The sequence below is a fragment of the Mirounga leonina genome, unplaced genomic scaffold (genome assembly GCF_011800145.1).
Source record: "Mirounga leonina isolate KUSES-001 unplaced genomic scaffold, KU_Mleo_1.0 Mir_165, whole genome shotgun sequence".
Lineage (NCBI taxonomy): Eukaryota > Metazoa > Chordata > Mammalia > Carnivora > Phocidae > Mirounga > Mirounga leonina.
The window spans coordinates 78,252,945-78,272,821 of record NW_023270415.1 but is presented as its reverse complement, the minus strand read 5'-3'; the positions used below and the strand labels follow the sequence as shown (position 1 = coordinate 78,272,821).

The window sequence follows — 19,877 nt, the reverse complement described above, 5'->3', positions numbered from 1 at the left end:
CTGTCCTCTAGAGTCTCTTCCAGAGGATAGAAGCGCAAGGAACATTTCCTACCTCACCCCATGAAGCTAGTGTTACTCTACCTCCCCAAACCAGGCAAAGACCTTCCAAGAAAAGAAAAAGACCAGTATCTCTCATGGATATAGATGCAGAAGTCCTCAACAAGATACTAGCAAATTGAATACAAACATATATACAGAAGGAGTTCTGCACCATAGCCAAGTAGGGTTTGTCCAGGTCTGTAAGGTCAGCTCACCATTTGAAACATCAGTGAACAGACTGATTCAGCCAGCTTCTCTTCCTCCTGGGTATCATCAGGTTTCTTCCCTGCCTTTCCCCCCGGCGTCCTTGTTCTCTTCTTTTCTGTGAACTGGGTGATCAGAATTTGGGTTTTGACTCTATGCTTTGCCCGTTTCTCACGTTGTTTCTGTGCCTAAGTTGGAAGTGTTGCACCAGCCGGGTTCCACAGCCCAAGACCATGAGTTCTGGAGCCAGGAAGGACAGAGAGTCCCCAAAGGGCCAGAGTGTGTGGGGGGACACAGCCACCTAGAGCCGCAGAGAAGCAGGGAGGGGTAGGGAGAATCAGCCCTAGGACCCTGTCCTCCTGCCTACGGTCTCCATTCCGTGGCCTTCCCATGGGCCATGCTGATGAGGTGCTGAAGGACACAGGAGCCCTTCCAAGAGAAGCAACGTTGCTGAGTGATGAGGAGCCTGGCCTGTGGTCATATTGCCTGGGACTGCGTCCCGGCTCCGAGGTATGGAGTCCCGGGCAGGTTGCTAAGCCCTTTGTGCTCAGGTTCCTACTCAGCAAACCGCACCTCCTGATACCTATTGTTCAGATTAAATGAGTTCTTACCTGTGAAGCCCTAGGTGGCTCCTGGTGCTTCGTAAGCGTGGGGTCCTTGTTAACAGTGACTGTGGGAGAGAGAGTGGGCTCCGGTGTCCTCTGGGCCTGACGCCAGTCCATCCCTGCCATTACGAGCCACTTGCACCGAGTGACGTTGTCTGTGCTATGGGCACATGCCAGGTTCGTCACTGGCCAGGTCGGGGAACAGGGCAGCTTGCAGGTTTGCTGAGACCTCAGGGAGGGGGTTGGTAAAGGCACCGCACTCACCGTGCACATGGTCAGCATGCTCTCCCCGGCCTGTTCTCTAGAGGGAAAAACCAGACTGTGGATTTTTAACTCCACAAATCTTCCCTGGGCCCTGATGGGGTAACTAGCTGGCTGGTGAGAGGGATGGTGGTGGGCACGGACACCCCCAGGGGAGCTTACAGTCAGGGGTGATTGTCTCTGAGTGCCCTGGGTGGGCTTTCACCCACCAGCAGGGTGTGCCCCAGGGGGTCTTCCCCCACTCCCAGTCTCAGCTTGCTCGCCTGTACAGGGGGATGTCGATAGCCACCGGCTGGGGTTGTTGTAAGGATGGAGAGGTGCAGTGTGTTCAGCATAGAAGCTCTTTACCGATGCCGGGCTTTGCCCCAGTGGCGGGACCCTATGGATGGCCGGTGGCCTGAAGAAATAGGCCTGTGACAGAGTCCGGCTCTGGCTCACGTCAGCTGTGTGGCCTTGAGAGTGGTTGAGGCATCAGGCTAAGGGCTTTACGTTCAGTTTTAGTGTTCAATCCCTACAGCAATCCCCTGCCACAACCCACTGTGAGGTAGGGTCTGTTATTATCTGTTTTTTTGTATGTGGCCTTTGTCACATTGAAAAGTTTCCTTACTGTCTTAGTGTAACGAGTGTTTTTATCATGAAAGGGAGTTAGATTTTGTCAAGTGCTTCTGTATCATTTGGGCTCACCGTGTGTGTTTTCCTTTGTTCTATTGGTTCAGTGCAACTCATGGGTTGATTTTTTAAAAATTTTTTATTGTTGTGTTAATCACCATACATTACATCATTAGTTTTAGATGTAGTGTTCCATGATTCATTGTTTGTGCATAACACCCAGTGCTCCATGCAGAACGTGCCACCTTTAATACCCATCACCAGGCTAACTCATCCCCCACTCCCCTCCCCTCTAGAACCCTCAGTTTTTCAGAGTCCATCGTCTCTCATGGTTTGTCTCCCTCACCAATTTCCCCCCTTCATTCTTCCCCTCCTGCTATCTTCTTTTTTTTCCTTCTTAACATATATTGCATTATTTGTTTCAGAGGTACAGATCTGTGATTCAAGAGTCTTGCACAATTCACAGTGCTCACCATAGCACATACCCTCCCCAATGTCTATCACCCAGCCACCCCATCCCTCCCACCCCCCCACCACTCCAGCAACCCTCAGTTTGTTTCCTGAGATCAAGAATTCCTCATATTGGGGTGCCTGGGTGGCTCAGTTGGTTAAGCGACTGCCTTCGGCTCAGGTCATGATCCTGGAGTCCCAGGATCGAGTCCCGCATCGGGCTCCCTGCTTGGCGAGGAGCCTGCTTCTCCCTCTAGCCCTCCCCCTCTCATGTACTCTCTCTCTCTCTCATTCTCGCTCTCTCAAATAAATAAATAAATCTTTAAAAAAAAAAAAAGAATTCCTCATATCAGTGAGGTCATATGATACATGTCTTTCTCTGATTGACTTATTTCTCTCAGCATAACACCCTCCAGTTCCATCCACATCGTTGCAAATGGCAAGATCTCATTCCTTTTGATGGCTGCATAATATTCCATTGTATATATATACCACTTCTTCTTTATCCATTCCTCTGTCGATGGACATCTTGGCTCTTTCCAGTTTGCCTATTGTGGACATTGCTGCTATAATCATCAGAGTGCACGTACCCCTTCGGATCTCATGCGTTGATTTTTGTACGTTGAACCAGCCTTGCATTCCTGAGGTGAATCCCATGTGGTCATGGTGTATAACCCTTCCAGTGTGCTGCCGAATTTGGGTTTCTAGTCTCCTGTTAAGTACTTTTGCATCTCATTCATAGGGGATGTTGGTCTGCAGTTTTCTGTATTCGTGTGTGTATTTGGGAAGATGCATGACCAAGATTCCTCTAGAAACTCTGGTTTTGCCCTGCTTCCACCCATTTTCAACAATGAGGGAAATGACCACATTTCTTGAGCCCTGGAAAATACTGGACACTATGGTTATGTCTGTTTTCTTTTTTTTTTTTTTAAGATTTTATTTATTTATTTGAGAGAGAAAGCATGAGAGAGAGAGAGCACGAGCAGGGGGAGGGGCAGAGGTAGAAGCAGACTCCCCACCGAGCAGTGAGTCTGACATGGGGCTCGATCCCAGGACCCTGGGATCACCACGCCAGCCGAAGGCAGACGCTCAACCAACTGAGCCACCCGGGCACCCCGTCTGTATTCTTCTAATGAAGGGCTCCTAGCCACCTCAGATAACAGCATGACCATGTCATTCACCACTAAATCTAGTATTTATTTGTCAGACGCCCACTGTGTGCCAGGAACTGTTCTTGGTTTCGGGCAGCAGAATGAACGAGGCAGATGAGTCCACACTTACCTACAGCTTTGAAGGATGAGAGGGGTGGGCAGCCCACTGGACTTGCTGAGATTCTGTGTCTCTCCTCCCCCTGCACCCTCTGGTCAACCTTGGCCTCTGCCCCTCCATGTACCGTTTTGGGAAAGTGCCTTTCTTCTTGCTCCTGTGGCTGCCTCCTTAGTATGATGCTTTCGAGGTGTTGTCAGGGGGCTATTATGTGCCCTGTGCACTTGCAAGGGGTCCGTTAGTGATGAGGGCAGTTTTCCCTGAGGGTGGTGGGGACAGGACCGAAAATTCAGGTATCTGCCCAGAGAAGAGCCCACATACCTGTCCTGCTTGGGGGACGTTCTCCTAGTGCCATGCCTTGGCTTTCCTCTGGGATTTTGCAGATGCTGTTCCCTCTGACTGTAACTATCACCTGCTTTTATCTGGTTGAGTCCTACTCAGTTTTCTAAAATTGGCTTGGCTGTCACTCATCCAGGAGGCCTGGCCTACCCCTGAAATGGTCATGTGACAGCACCGTCCCAGTGCTCCCATCACCCCTGAACGTCCCTGTGCCGGTGCCCAGGGCCCACATCTTACTGTTTTCCAGGTGTCAATGACCGCCCTTGAGGGTGGGGGTTCAGTGTCCTTCATCTGCCTGCCCTCAGCACCCGGCACGTGAGGGCAACTGATAAATATCTCAGACTTCTATAACCTGTTTCCCCTTTCCTGGATCTTGGCTTTAACAGTGACAACTACTTTCTAAAATGGATGTCCCCATGAAAATAAAATATGCAGAAAGAGAAATACACCTAGCTAATAAGCGTCCTAAGTCAAAGAAATGCATAGAAAGGAAAAAGCAATGTCTCTCCTTTAGAGCCGGCAGATGGAGGGAACGACCGTGTCCCAGCTGCCACGGATGTGGTGAGGGGGGCCCCCCACACCCCACACACTCCCGCGCGGCTAGAGGCAGTGAGAGCCCGTACAACCTCTTCGGAAAGAAGTTCGAGAATTTCTATCAGGGTCCTTTCACAAGATTTCATATGATGCCCTAAGTGTTGTCCTACAAACCTGCTCTAGGAAAATAATTACATATGGGCCATGATTTGGGTACCAAGGTGCCCTCTTACAGCATATTAAACAAAGAAACAGGCTGTTAAATGCCCAGAAGCAGAGATTACAATCAAAACGTGGTGCTGCTGCCAAGGGGTGGGCCTGCGTGGCCGGGAGTGAGGGGCCCGGCGGGTCCTCGGGGCGCATTTGCTGGGGGCCGAAGGCAGATGGGAGGCCAGGGCGCGGCCTGCCTCGCACACGGGCCTGGGGCTGCTTCTTTGGCTTCACGGCCCCGAGAGCCTTCTCTGAAGCTGTGTTCTTCTCCACACAGGGCATGTTCCAGTAGATCCCAACGCCGTCCCTTCCCGGCCGAGAGATGCGTGCTCCCGAGCGCGGGAGAGCCGTGGCGGGCCTGCGAGGCGACGCCACGGCCTGCCTTCTGTGGTTGCTGCTGCTGTGGCATTGGGACCCCGGCTGCCAGGCCCAGAGGGCAGGTGGGGCCGCCGAGGAATGAGCCGGGGCTGGGCGCCGAGCCGCCAGGCCGGTGTGGGTGTCCGCGCGCGGGAGCATGCGTGTGCATGGGTGACGGGGAGTGAGCGTGCGTGTGAGCGTGTGAGCGTCTGAGTGCAGTGCGTGTGCGTGTGAGAGCGTGGGGCGCAGACGTGGCCTGTGAGCGCGCTGGGCGCTGACGGCGTGAGAGAGGGAGGTGGGCCACCCGGCAGGTGTGACTGTCGGCTGTACTCGCCGGCGTGGCTGGTAGCCAGTCGTCCGGCGAGGGCATGTGCTTGTGTGAGCGAGAGTGTGTGGGTGTGTGAGTGTGTGGTAGGGCTGGGGACAGTATATGCAAGTGTGCGTGTGAGTGAGAGTCGGAGGGCGTGTGTGACCGTGTGAGGTCTGAGATTGTCGGAGTGTGTAGACGTGAGTGCACGAGTGTGAGAGTGTGGTGAGTGTGTGGGGGTGTGAGAAAGTGTGTGAATGTGGGAGCATGTGTGTGTGAGTGTGATAGAGCTGGGGAGTGTATAAAAGGGAGTATGTGAGTGTGAAAGTCTGAGGGTGAGCGTGTGACAGTGAGTGTAAAGGTGAGCATAGGCGTGTGAGAGTGTCTGAGGGGCGTGTGTGACTGAGTGAAAGTGAGAGTGTGGGACTGTCAGCACGTGTGTGGGTGCGAGCGGATGTGAAAGTGTAAGTGTGAGAGTCTGAGGGGAGTGTGTCTGTGAGAGCGTGGATGCGGGAGAGTGCGGGAGAACGACGAGCTGTCGGAACCCGCATCCCGAGTGGACCACACAGCGCACGGTGAGCTTGTCTCTGTCGAGTGCTTGCAGGCTTCTGGGGACAGAGGGCAGGGGTAGGACTGTGTCGCGTTGTCCTGTGAAGGGTTTGGGGGCATATTCCAGCAGAAATGGACACACTGGAGGCCCGCCAGAAGAGGCGCCGGGGCCGCAAGGACAATGCGCCTCTGGAGGAGATGGGGGAGTGGGAAGTTCGCTGGAGAAGAGGCGGCAGGGGCAGGAGGGGTGAGGCGTGACGGGATGCTGGTCCAGCCCACCTGTCTGAGGGCCTCCTGGGGAAGGTGCCATCCGCGGGGAGACGCGAAGGAGGGCTCAGGAACACGAGCGGGTCTGGGTCTCGGCACCGACACAGAGGCTGCATGCTGGGCTCCTCCGGGCACAGGTGGATCCCTCCTGGGACGGGCCCCAGGGCGGCAGGGCGAGCACCTGGCTGCGAAACCACCCCGTTTTGCAGATGAGGAACTGAGGCCAAGACCGCTCAAAGCCCCCAGCAGGTGAGGAGGGTGCCCACAAGGAAGCGCCCGCCTGAGCCCACGCTGTGTTCCCCGAGCCTGCCGAGGAAGCGGACACGGGCAAAAACCCCAGACCTTGTGTTCCTGTGTTTTTCCCAAGTCCCCTCCTGTATTTCACTCTGCCTGAGCCTCTCAAAGCCCAGCTAGCTGGAGAGACAGTGATGACCACGCATGGCCTGGTCTTCACGGGAGGAGTGTCGGGTTCTGTGTCCACAGAGATGAGCCCAAGAGCACACACAGCCGACACACAGGGAGGGCCCAAGGACCATCTCCTCCCAGCCCTCATTTTAAAGCATGCGAAACAGCAACCCAGTGGAGAGCGTTCACCGTCAGGGCTCACACACGTGGCTCTTGCCCGTGGCGGAGCCGAGGGCATCCCGTCGAGGTCAGAGCCCTTCCCGAGAGAGCACACCTAATTCTCATGCACACACCATGCAGTCTGCTCCCTAGCCCCCAGGAGAGCATGGACCAGAGTGCCAGAGGGCCCCTGGGTGAGGCCTCTGGAACAAATGAACTGTCTGCAGCCTTAACCTAAATTTGCTCGGGGATTACAGCCCACAGGCTGGGTCCTGCTTGGCCCACAGCAGCAATTACCCTGCACAGGCTGGGGCATCATTGTCCCGAAGACAAAAGGATGACCTTTTGTGTCAAGGAGGAAAACTCCCCAGGAGTTATCTCTTGAGTCCACACATCTGGGCAAACACTCCAAAAGCTCTAATCCTGTTAGGGAGCAATCCTGGGAAGGCAGGGATTTACCTCTGCTCCCGAGAGCAGATTGCAACTTGGATTTTAGAAACTCGGGGTAAAAGTATGTACGGAAAATTTACGAGAGGCACTGGTGTAGGGTGGGATGGAGAAGTGTGTGTGCGTGTGTGTGTGTGTGAATACAGGGTTATTGTTTTCCTCTTTTCTGAATTAATTCATTACTTATAAATACAACATCAGAAATACAGAATAAATTTTACCCACAGTTCTGCTTGCCAGAGGTAAGCAGCATTCCTTTTTGTAGGTCCTCTGATGCATACAGGCACAAGCCCACACACAGACATCATATTGACACACAGCTTTTCAGACCCAGCAAGACACTGGGAGAATGTATCTGTGTTGGTAAATAAGAATTCCTTCAAGCCAGCACTCCACGGGTGCTGGTCTCTGTGCCCTATGAGCCCAGCCGATGGTCGTGTGAGCAGTTCCGTAGGGGGAGCATGGAGCTGGGCTCCAGGATTTTGCTTGCCCGTGCTGCATGAACTTCTTAGATATCTTTAAAAATTTTTCTTCCTTTTCGTCTGATTGTTTTACCAGGGTAAATCCCTAAATTTGGAAGTGGTGGATCCAAAACCCTCTCCTTCATAAGGCTTCTAAAACCCTGAAAATGGGTGTGACAGATCCCATGGCCAGTGGTAGAACAGGTGACTACATTCTCCTGCACACTGGCTACCATGGGATTTTTTATACTTTTGCCAACATGATAGTTTAACAAACTGTTTTGTTGTTGTTTTTATTTTGTTTTTACTAGACGAATGTTTTTGCCAGGCGCTGGTCAGTTGCTGCTGGTGATATGAACAAGCCTCAGATTCTGCAAGATTCTGATGGTTCTTGATGGTTCCCTTATATGTTTGTGCAGCTCTCTGGAGTGTAGAAAGAAACCCTTTTCCTCATCTTACCAATTGTGAAATGGAGATGAGCAAGCTCTCAGCACAGGGTTGCCCTGAGGATCAGAAATAAATTATATAGTGTCCTATTTTGTTTAATCAAAAGCATTGTATAGTTTATATAAAACTTACAAAGTTTATAAAAATAGAAGCATATTATACATCAAAATACGCTATTTTTATAAAGCATGACAGAATTTCTACAAATTTATATTTAAAATGAGTGCAATATATTTTATATGAGTTATAATATTGGAATACTATAAACTATTTTAACATCTAACGCTAAATAAATTACATGCTCTGTGCAATGGCATCTTGCATCCATGGAAACCGGCATCACCACACTGGGAAAGGGTTTCCAGCATATTGCCAGATGTGGGGAAAACAGCTATGTGTCAGTGTGTCTGGTACAGTCCCACGTGCATTAGTAACTGTATGGAAATAGAAAATAATTAGGTGTATACACTGTGAGTTAACAGCGTGACCCCTCTGTAGATGGAAATTTAAGTGTTTAAAACATTTTTCGATTGCCTTTTCTGAAATGAGCACGCGTTATTTGCAGTAGGTTTAAAAAACAAGTCACTTGGTAACCAAAATAAAAACTATTGAAGAAACTGATAGAGCGGTGTTCCATGAACGTTAACCCTTTATATGCAAGAACACATATTGGCAGCTGGATCTCACAGCAACCTTGGGGACGCTCATCATCATAAGCCAGTTCAGAAAGCCAGGTTCGGACCTTTAAGGCCCCCAGCCAGTGTGACCTTTCCCAATCCGTTTGCCCCAGGTCACCCTTCTTCTCCCCCCCCCCCCCCCCCCCCCGGCAGGTTGCAAGACTGTCCACTACGACCTGGTCTTCCTCTTGGACACCTCCTCCAGCGTGGGCAAGGAGGACTTTGAGAAGGTCCGGCAGTGGGTGGCCAACCTGGTGGACACCTTCGAGGTGGGCCCTGACCGCACGCGCGTGGGGGTCGTGCGCTACAGCGACCAGCCCACCACGGCCTTCGAGCTGGGCCTGTTCGGCTCGCGGGAGGCAGTCAAGGCGGCGGCTCGGCACCTGGCCTACCACGGCGGGAACACCAACACGGGCGACGCGCTGCGCTTCATCACACGCCACAGCTTTTCCCCGCAGGCCGGCGGCCGCCCGGGGGACCATGCCTTCAAGCAGGTGGCCATCCTCCTGACCGACGGCCGCAGCCAGGACCTGGTGCTGGACGCTGCAGCTGCCGCCCACCGTGCGGGCATCCGCATCTTCGCCGTTGGCGTCGGGGAGGCGCTCAAGGAGGAGCTGGAGGAGATCGCTTCGGAGCCCAAGTCCGCCCACGTCTTCCACGTGTCCGACTTCAACGCCATCGACAAGATCCGTGGCAAGCTGAGACGCCGCCTGTGTGAGAGTGAGTGTGCGCAGGGCGTGGGGCCCGAGCAGTGGGGAGCCCCCGAGCTGCGCGGCTGGCAGGTGTCAGGGCTGCGCCAGAGCGCACCGGCCCGGGGCTCAGTAACGGAGGAAAGCAGAAAACCAGTCCTCCCTGCACCCAGCAGGGCGCACACCTGGGTCCTTCCCAGGCTCCGCCTCTAGGGCGCAGGCGGGAAGGAGATTAAAGAGGGCCGGGTTCTCAGCCCCATCCACCCCGAGAGACCCGGAGTGGGTCAAATGCCTGGCAGTCCCATCTCCGTTTCTGTAGTGGGAACACATCTCACCTACAGGGCTGTTCAAGTCAGAGCCCGCTCCAAAGCCCTTCCTAAAGCTCATGGCAGGTGAAATACATCAGGCCCCTTTCTTCTTCCAACGGACTGCAGGGACAGGTCTAAGGAAGTAGGCACACACAGGCTTCTGGACTGTAGCTGTGATCCCCAATCGGCAGTTTGGAGATGGTCAGGCCCAGCTTATCCCAGAGGCCAAGTGTTGTTGACCTGGTGCCCTCTGAGATAACCCGAGGTGGTCTGGAATCTGTTGACTGTGGCTGGGGATGGGCGATGAGGGGGGTTGGGCAGCAGGCAGGGAGCTGACAGCCCCCGGCTTCTGACCCTGAAGGCTGACCTCCAAGACCCTTGTTGGGTCATTCTCAGGACAGCCTCCTGCACAGGACAAGAAGGGTGAAGTGGGTTTTTGTGCATCAGTCTGTGTCCAGCTTCTGTTCTGCCCGCTTCATTGGGGTGACATTTGTCCTTCCTGGGTCATGAGCAGTGTTTGATGACACCCCTCCCCTGGGCCAGCAGGTGGGGGCTGGGAGCAGGGTCTCAGCCTCTGTCTTGCTGACTCCTTCTGGGGACTGAGCCTCCTCGGGGGGGAGAAGCTCAGAGGGTCACAGCTTGCCGGGGACAGGGAAGCCTTGGGGTTGTGGCAGGCGGTGGGGACAGCTGGGCGTGACTTGGCAAGCAGCAGGGGCCCGGGCCCAGGGACGGGCCTCGCTAGCAGCCCTGGGAGAAAACAGCTAAACTGTGTCTGACACCTGACGCCCTTGGGCTCTGTACCGCTCTGTGACTCTTCTCCCTTGGCTCACTTAATCTCCACTTCCACTTACTTACTCATACATACTTATTGGGGATCTAGTTTTTGTGTGGCCTTGTGCTGATTTCTGGGCCTGTGGAAAAAGATCAGACAAAACTCCTGCTCTTGGAGTGTTCATAGTCTAGATGGTGAAAAAGATACATAAAAAGGGATATAATACTGTGGGGATGACCTTAATAAAGGTGCTGCAGACTCTCATGGGGTCCTACTATGGTTGTGTTCAGTGATGACCTGAGAATGACGGAGGGCTTCCTGGAGGAGGTGGTGCTTAGACCCTTTAGAAGGACACGTCTGAGCCATAGGATGAGGGATTGAGGGATGGCATGACACAGTCAGGGAAGTGTAATGGAGCCCTGGAGTTGTGGTCAAGGAGCGGTCTGGGGTTGGTGGCTTTGTATGATTGTCAGGCTCTCAATAAAGGAGGGCTTGTGTGCTAAGATGAGGTGTGGGAGGGTTTTGTGCAGGGGTATGACGCCGTCAAATCTGTGAGAATGGAATGCTGGCAGGACCGCAGGACACAAGGAGACCCTTTATGGGACTGCGGGAGAAATTCCGAGAACAAACAGGGCTGGGGATAGAGCGCTGAGGACTAACCCTTGTTCTACAGATGAGGACATTGCCCTGAGGGCTAGGTGAAGGAGAGCGATCCGGTGTGTGAGGCATCGGCCGTGAACTTTCACCCTCGTTACAATCACATAGATTATGGTGATCTCCTTCTCATGGGTACGAGCATGCAGCATGCTGAGCTCCTGGGAAGGGCAGCTGCTAGGCCTTCAGCAGTAGGCCATCGGGGTGCCACAGCCAAGACAGGAGAGGGCAGGAAGGCAGGAGAGATAGCCTGGGAGGCCCAGGGCTCAGGATTGGCCTCTGGGCTGATGAGAGCTAGACACCGGGCCCCAGGCCCAGCCAGGAGGCAGAAGTCCAGCGTGGTGGCTCAGGAGTGTGTGTACCTGCTGTGATCCCAGAACACCTGGATGCAGGGCGCTGGGAAGCAGGACTCCTCTAGACCCTGCCCACTGGCAGCCTTGGTTCAGACAGGTTCTGGACGTCGGCCAGGCAGAATCTCGATTTTGAAGAATTTCTGTGCCCGGGGCATGTTTCTGGGAATGGTGGGAACGGCCCTGGAGAGGTGAAGTCACTGGGTTGTGCTGCCCAGTTAATAGAAGGGCAGGGCTGGGGACGGAATCCAGGCCTTCGGCCTCCATGCGCTGGCCTCATCCCGCTGTGCCCCGCACTGACCTTCTGAGTCAGGGACAGTGCTTTCCATCACAGGCCGTAGAGGACCCACCTGCAGATTTATATCACGCATGACGAAAAGGTCAGAGGTCAGGCGGGCTTGAATGAGGAGACCAGGGCTCATTCCACTCCTTCCGTGTCTGGGTTTCTCCTTGGCGTTAACTCTGTTCTTGGAGGGCTTGTGTGTCCGGGTCCCCGCATGGATGGTCCACTGCAGAGGTGTTGATGAAGGCTTTGTCGAGAGACGGCTGAGGTCGTTCAGCGATACTGAGCCCCCGGAAACGGGCAGCGGGCGAAGCGGGCTGATGGCAAGGGTGGAAATGTGCCCAGAGCCCTGTAAGATGGGGAGGCGGCTGGAGTCACCTCATGGAGGACAGCTGCTTCCTCAGTGGTGGCCTAGAGGGAGCAGGAAGGAAGCCCCCGCCTTCTCTCCCCTCCCCTCCTCTCCCTTCCTCCCCTGGCCCAAGCCTGTCTGACACCATCCCACAAGGGGCCAGGTGATGTCATCCCAGGGGCCAGCCTCCTGGGGTGGGAGGGCAGAGGAAGCAAAAACAGGTGTGGGAGGGCACGCTGGGGCTACCTGTGGTGAATCTTAGGGCCAGGAGGGATGAGACCATGGCCCAGCGGGCCTGGATTCAGTCTGATGGACGAGCGTGGGCCTGCAGCTCTCCCCAGACCAACACTGTGGCTTCGGAGTGGAAAGAGGCTGACTGGGGTGGAAACCACATGACCCCGTCCTAGTCACCACCACCACTGACCCACGAAGGGACACTGGGGGCTGCAACCAAGAGAAGGGGAACCAGATGCCAGCCAGCCGGGCACACCACATGTCCGCCATGATGACATTAAGAAAACTCACAGTAGCCAGGCTCCTCCAAAAACCTAAATAGATGTAAGATGTAAGTTATGCTCAGTCGTCTAAAGGGAATGCGTTTTTGTAAATACAGCTGTAAGCTGACGAGGGGCCTGCTTGATTCTGATGACAAATGAAACAAAATCCCCTTACAATTGCTTCAATTAGAAAGAAAGCAAAACAAAATAAAATAGCTAACAGTAACATGCTGAAATATATCTAGTAAGATTAAATCAAGGAGCATCACAAAATCCACATGACCAGAAGTCCCTGCACACACAGGAGAGATCTTTGGGTGACTTTGGAACCCAAACAGGGGCTCTTCTGAATCGGGGCCTCATATTGATGGTCTGGAAAATCACAGACGAACGATGTGGGGTTTTTGGTGTAGCAGTCATTCAATTCGATCCGACCTACTCATACATTCATTCAGTGGGTATACGTTGTAGCAGTCATTGGATTCGATCAAATCATTCATTCACGCAGTCTTTAGCAACCCAGCAGAGCATTGTAGTAATCGTTCGTTCGTTTGTTCATTCATTCATTCGTTCGTTCATTCAGCAACTGCACACCGAGTGATTCCTCTGCTGGGGTCCGTGCCCAGTTCCCAGTTCCCAGGATGCAGTGAGGGATCTGACATTCTTTTTGTCCTCAAGAAGCTTTTGTCTACTCGAGGCAGCAGGAACGTGGCAGCTAATTACATGATGGAATGTGGACCCTGGTTACCACCTGCAATTTCACATGTCTGGTAGTTTATCTGCCTGGGGTCTGCCTTCACACGCAAGAACAAGCCTCGTGAGGGCAAAGTCTGTTCCTTGCGGTTTCCGAGTGCCCGGAACAGAGCCTGGGGTGTGAAGGAGCCGCCTAAATGTTGTTTAAAGGAAATCAAGGGTGGGAACCTGGGGTTCGTTCTGTGCTTGCTGTTGAGTTGTACACATTAGACGTACCTACGCAATGACCTAGCCCCTTCCAAATGCAAAGGTTCAGAATATTCTGCAAACCTGAAATCATACCCAACATGAACTGAAATATTGAACTTATCTATATATTGATGAGCAGAGACAAATGGTTAGACTCTGAAGGTTGATGAGGGTCTGGAAAAGGCAGGCTGGCTGGGATGGGCTGAATCACGCTGCCTCCTCTGGTGGGGCAGATGCAGAGGAGTAGGACCCTGACCGGGCTCCACTGGCGTGAACAGAACCAGGGAGTTTGCTGTTCTCTGAGCACCAGACGTTGACAGCACTTCGCATCCCACTCTCGCCCCGCTCCGCATCCAGCCCTGTGAGTCGGTGTCGATGCTGAGTTCTGCACACAGGGAGCCCCAGACCTGCCTTGGCCAGCACGGGGGGGTCGTGACCAGTCGGGTGCTGGTCCTAACCGAGAAGTGCCACAGGACTTTGCACGCTGGCTTTTGTAGACAGAATGACAATGTTTCACGAATATCTTTTCTACTGATCATGTATTTAAATGTGAATATTTGGGAGATTTGGGGATACATACAATATAGTAGTAAAATTAATCTCACCTGGTTCTACTTTTTCAAATGTGGCTGCTAGAAATTTTACTATTACATACGAAGTCCACATGTGAGGCTCCCCGCCCCCCAACAGCTCTCTCCTTTGATGCTGCTCCTGCCGAGCTGAGGTCCGGTTGCATCCAGAGCCCATGCTTTTCCATCCAGCGCTTGGCTGCAGAAGGGTGGAGGGGCGGCTCTGAGGGACAGCAGGCTCGCCAGGGCTGCCCTTCCGAGGGGAAGCAGAACCCCAGGTCAGTGCACAGGAAGTGAGGGGCCTGTGTCTGGGGTGGGGGTGCAGTAGCCCCCTGGGGCCCTGAGGCAGCGTGGGTTGGGGGCTGTGAGCTGTGGCTGGTCTGGTCTAGAAGCCCAGCTGGAAGTGACTGGGTGAGCTGAGGAGGGGGCAGTGTGGGGACAGGGGTTCCAGTGTCCATTCCCTTCAGCGCCCACTGCCTGGGAGTCGGGCCCGTCAGGCTGCCCCTCTGCGATCCTTTGGAGTTCTAATACTGAAGCGTGCTAGTGCTTCTCGCCGGCCTGGCTCACCCGGTGACCAGTGGCTGTGTGCCGAGTCCGTGAATGAAGCTAACGGTGCGCGGCTCACTGTCCCCCCGGCCTCGGGCTCGTGCAGGGAGGGGCCTCTGTGTCGTGGCATCAGCTCCTGCCTCTGTGGCCTGACCAGGTCCCCAGGGGACTTAGTCTCAGCCTGGCTTCCTGCAGTGTGTGGGGCGGAGGCTGCCGACGGGGCCCAACCCCAGAGCACTGGCTGTAATTAAGAGCTTTCTCCACCCCGGGCTCGGTCGTAGCCACAAAACAACCTTTATATAGCTTATCGGGTGGCCGGGGGTGAGCCTGTGGAATGCTAGCCGGCCACGGCTGAGAGACCTCCGCCTCCTTCTATTCTGGGGACACCCAGTGGTGGTCCTCTCTCCCCTCTCCCCATGAGCAGGAGGCACTGTCCTGGGGTCTGTCTTTTAGCTTTCGGACAGCGAGGCTGAGATGCTGGCTTGGGCTGGGGCCGAGTGGCCTCTCCCGTGCTCTGTGGTGCTTTGTCGTATGACACGTGGGCACCCTCTCTCCGTCCTTCTCTCTCTTGCCGGTGTGTTTGTGCTTAGCTGTGTTGCTATTCCAGAGAAAGTCTGGACGGCTGGATGGTCTATTTACCAATATGGCCTTGGCAGGGGAGGTGGGGGGAGGAGACAGAGGGACACTGACTTATTTCGTGTGGCAGGGAGATTAATTTTATTGTTCACCTGTGGCTCTCACTGGGAAAAGGTCAGCATCTACGCCCCAGCTCTGCATTTAATTAGTGGGTGCCCTGCGGCCTCCGCTCCCTGTGTGGGGGGGCCAGGGTCTCTTCACGCCCTCCTCTGCTCTGACAGTGTGCAGGGCAGCCCCGGCCTGGGTGTTCTGGCCGTCGAGGGCTCGCTGTGCTCTTGACTGTGGTCATCAACAGGAAATTTCACCTTCTAAATGAGTGAATTATTAGGTTCACTTGAAAATGTGTCCTTTTTTTCTTTTCGTAGTGCATCGTCAGTAAATAACACAACTTACTGATGTAATTGGGAGTGGACTGGGTAGACCTTTAACCATACCGTGTCACAACCGTGGGTGTTTTAAGGAACCTCTGTAGTACTGGGTTATTTTTTCTAACACATTTTAATCAATCCCCTGTTCTCTCACATTGTTCTGAGGCACAGGGTTCCTCCTTGAATGAGACATCTGTGATCCTGCTATTAGAGTGACATTTCCAGAGGCCCCTCGTGAAGAATTGGGTTGAACAGCAACAGTCCACATCCCGAGTTCCAGGCAGAGGCAGCGGTGAAAGCCAAGGGCCTGGGGTAGGCAGGCACTCTGGGTGCTGGAGGGGAGTGTGAGAGAAGGAGACTGTTGTCATCCCCTGCTTCAGGAGGTGTAAATTGAGGCTTAGTTTGCTGGCTTAACGTTCCCAAGTTTACGCAGTGGAAGGAATCCAGCCATGAGTCTTTCCTTGGCCAGAAGCAGAGTCCACCTCAAACCCCTGGAATAATCTGTCCCCTTGAAGACCCAGCAATAACGCCCAAGGGAAGGGCTTGGGGGCTGGCTGTCGGCATGCCTGGGTGGCAGGTCCAGCCTGAGAATTTCTTTGGGCCCTCTGAACCTGAGTCTTCTAGCCATCCGAGAAGGCACCGCCTGTTGCTGGCCTTGTCTCCAGTGACCAGGTCTTCCTGACCACACATCTGCCTTCATCCCCACGTCCCTCTGCCTGCCCAGAGACTGGTGGTGAGGCCAGGAGGTCAGGACACACACACACACCTGGGAACGTGTGTGTGTGTGTGGCCCGCAGACCCAGCTAGTCCTCTGGGTGGACCCAAAGGCCCGGGAGGAGTCTGTGGCAGCATCTGCTGTTGGTTTGGAGTCGCCATGTGGATGTTTGTGGCTTGGCCCTCGGACCGCATCAGCCTCAAGAAGCAATTCTGGCCGCGCCCGCCCTTTGCCTAAGGGTCACTGGGAGTTCCTCCTGGGAAACCTTGTCCTGATTGAGCTCATCCCCTAGAAATAGTAATGCGGTTACTTAATTCTGATTATGTGCTGGGGAATTTTATTAGACAGTGACTGAAAATGATGAAAAACTGAAATCCACCCATCAGTTCTATGTCATTGGCATACATCAGGGAAAGAGGGACGGTCTCCCAGCTGTGCCCAGCCAGGCCCAGGCCTGGAGCGGATCCCTGGGAGCTGTTTGGAGCATGTCCCTGCCCGACTCCTGTCTTTCCCTAAAACCGAGGAACTCCTGTGTCAAACCCAGCTGTTCTGTCTGTAGCCTCCATGGGGCCCCAGGGGGGTGTGTCCCGCTGCGCTGGGAGGGGCACGAACCCACATACCCTCCGCTCTCTCTGAACGGACCGCCCCCCACGTTGCTTCTGGGTCCTGGTTTCCCTTGATGGTGCAATAGTGTCTTCCTTGTGCTGAACTCTGCGTGTGCCAGTGTGTGTATGTTCCTGCAGGCCGTTCTTACAAGAGGTGTGCATCGACAGTGAGGTGCGGACGGGGGGGTTACGCCTCGCCCGAGCCGACACCCGGCATGCCCAGCTTTGCTTCCCAACCCTCAGCTTCCTAGCCTCTTACTGGCCTCATATGCGGCCATACAAAGGGGGTCCTGGCACCGCTCCTACCTTATAGGGTGTTGTGAGGATATAATGGGGCGTGGGGAGCACTTGGTTCAGGGGTGGCCCTGAGCACCTGCTATGCAGTGTTTGCTTTTACTATATACACATACATACACACACACACAAATGCACATAAACACAAATGTACACACGTGTGCACACACATGCACATACATATTGCACACACATACACAGGGGTGTGTATACATCCATATATACATACACACGTATATATAGATACAGGTATATCTGTGTATAATTCACATGTGCATATGTAAATTACATACAATATACATACATATACATTTTATTGTATGTATGTGTCCATGCATACATACACTATTTTCCAGAAAGGTGATTGAGTTAAATACCTTTCACGTAGGGCAGTGTTTCTCGACCAGTTTTTTTTGTCATGTCCCCCTGAAGGACCCTACGTAAATGTTGCATTTCCCCCCAGCTGCCTCCTTCTCTGAAATAGAATATAAATATACCTTAGCTGTCTGTTTATGCTGCTTGAGCTTTAGAGGGCCCGAGGCAGTGGGTCTCCTAGACTTGCTCACCCCGTCCATTGAAGCAGTTTTCGCCCTCTCCCTGCGCCCTCCCTGGAGATGTGGCCCCTGTGAGAAGGCATGATTGAGGGTGGAGGGGAAGAGTCCAGGACGAGCATTCAGGGAAGGCCTGGGTTCAGATCCTGCCTTCTCTCCCTCATGAGCTGTGACTTCAGAGCCTCCATGGTTAGCAGAGGGATTGGGATCTAAGAGCCTGAGTTAAATCCAGGTTTCTCTGTTTGTTTGGACAGATTACTTACTGAAGCTTTAGTTTTCCCTGTAAAATGCAAACAGTAGTCGTGCTACGTACCCTCTAGAGCAGAGGGAACACGTACATAAAAGGCCCCCTTTGTGGCTCGTCCAGAGTGGAGTCACAGTCTGTGCATCCTGAGACCCTGACCAGGGGCAGAGGGGCTGGCCTGGTATCCCAGCCCTGCCACCTGCCAGCTGGGGGCCCCTTGGCTGGGACTTCGTGTCTCAGAGACTTGATTTCTTTGTCTGTAAAACTGAGATGATAAATTACCGATCTGGCAGCTAATTGATTGTGGTTCTTATTATTGTGTTATCGTACTTACTAATTATGTCAAGTCTATATGAAATAGAACATGCCAAAAATCAGAGTGCCCAAACCTGATATGTCAGGATCTGAGCTCCCTGTCCAGGAAGGGAGTCCAGCAGAGTCACGAAGTTCACGGATCGTGAGCTCTGGGCAGGACGCTGGCCTGTTCAGGAACTCGAGATCTTTCTGGATCAAATGCAGGGAACGGCAGACTACAGCCCACAGGCCACATCTGCCCAGATACCAGTTTTTCGAATTGAGTTTTGTTGGAATACGGCATGTCAGCTTGTTCACAAACTGTGTGTGACTGTGTTCACACCACGGCCTCAAGCCGAGTAGTTGTGACAGAGGCTGTGTGGCCCACAAAGGCTGTTTGCACTCTGACCCTTAGAGAAAAGCTTGCTGACCCCTGAGAGTGTGTTCTGATATGGTGGCTGGAAATCTGATGTCACTGTCACTAACTCCTCTGTGACCCTGGGTAGGATATTTTGTGGGGGCCTCAGTTTCCCCCTCGGGTGCTGAGTGGGATGGGTGGGATTCCCCTTAGAGGGCCCCTCTCCCCTCTCCTCTGTGTCTTGGTCATCATCATGCTACCCCCGCCGTGTGCCACTGTTGTGGATGCCTCCTCTGTTTGTCATTTTGAGGGCTCACCCAAGATCTTTAAGAAGGCCTCCTTCCCTCCCTGGCCTCAGACAAGTATTCATGTCCCAACTGGACCAGACGGGGCCCGGGGGTCACATATGAATCAGCATCGTCCCCTTGCCACTGCCTGGCTGGAGGGCCTTGGGCCAGCCCCAGCACCCTTTCCTGGTGCCATCCCACGTAGAGCATGACATGGGCGTGGCCATCCCATTTACTGGGACCATATCATGCCAAGCATTCCAGCTCGTGGAGGTTGGGCTCCGTGTTTCACATGGTGGTTTTCATTTAGGGTTGGTAAAGGGATAAAGTACAGTGGCCACAGCAAAATTGGTATTGCTTGCAAAAGGTGTATGTACATATACAATGTTTATATATATATATGTCTATATATAAATATGCAGCCATATAATTAAAGATGTGGAGAAATTCTGCATTTCTCAGTGACTCTCACGTCCTGCAGCTGACCTTGTTCTACCTGAACTTACTTCACACTTGCCAGAGGGCAAGTGGGACACGGGGCTTACACAATGTCTAGGGGCTTTCCAAGAAATGCGGCTGATGAATTACAATGCTTCTTTTTTTTAATAATTTTTTTATTATGTTTTGTTAGTCACCGTACAGTACATCATTAGTTTTTGATGTAGTGTTCCATGACCGATTGTTTGCGTATAACACCCAGTGCTCCATTCAGTACGTGCCCTCCTTAATACCCATCACTGGGCTAACCCATCCTCCCACCCCCCCCCCAAAACCCTCAGTTTGATTCCTGGACTCCATAGTCTCTCATGGTTCCTCTCCCTCTCCAATTTCCCCCCTTCATTTTCCCTTCCTTCTCCTAATGCTCTCCATGCTATTCCTTATGTTCCACAAATAAGCGAAACCATGTGATAATTGACTTTCTCTGCTTGACTTATTTCACTTAGTATAATCTCCTCCAGTCCCATCCATGTTG

General features: G+C 53.2%; 1 protein-coding gene across 1 annotated transcript in view; it reads left to right on the top strand.

Annotated features, from left to right (window-relative positions):
- Positions 1 to 4,839: 4,839 nt before the first annotated feature.
- COL22A1 (collagen type XXII alpha 1 chain) overlaps positions 4,840 to 19,877 on the top strand; it is a 226,482-nt gene continuing 211,444 nt past the window's right edge. Inside the window, exons 1-2 of the mRNA XM_035012273.1 lie at positions 4,840 to 4,957; positions 8,747 to 9,313. Coding sequence (XP_034868164.1) covers positions 4,840 to 4,957; positions 8,747 to 9,313 — 685 coding nt within the window. The remainder of the gene's footprint in view (positions 4,958 to 8,746; positions 9,314 to 19,877) is intronic.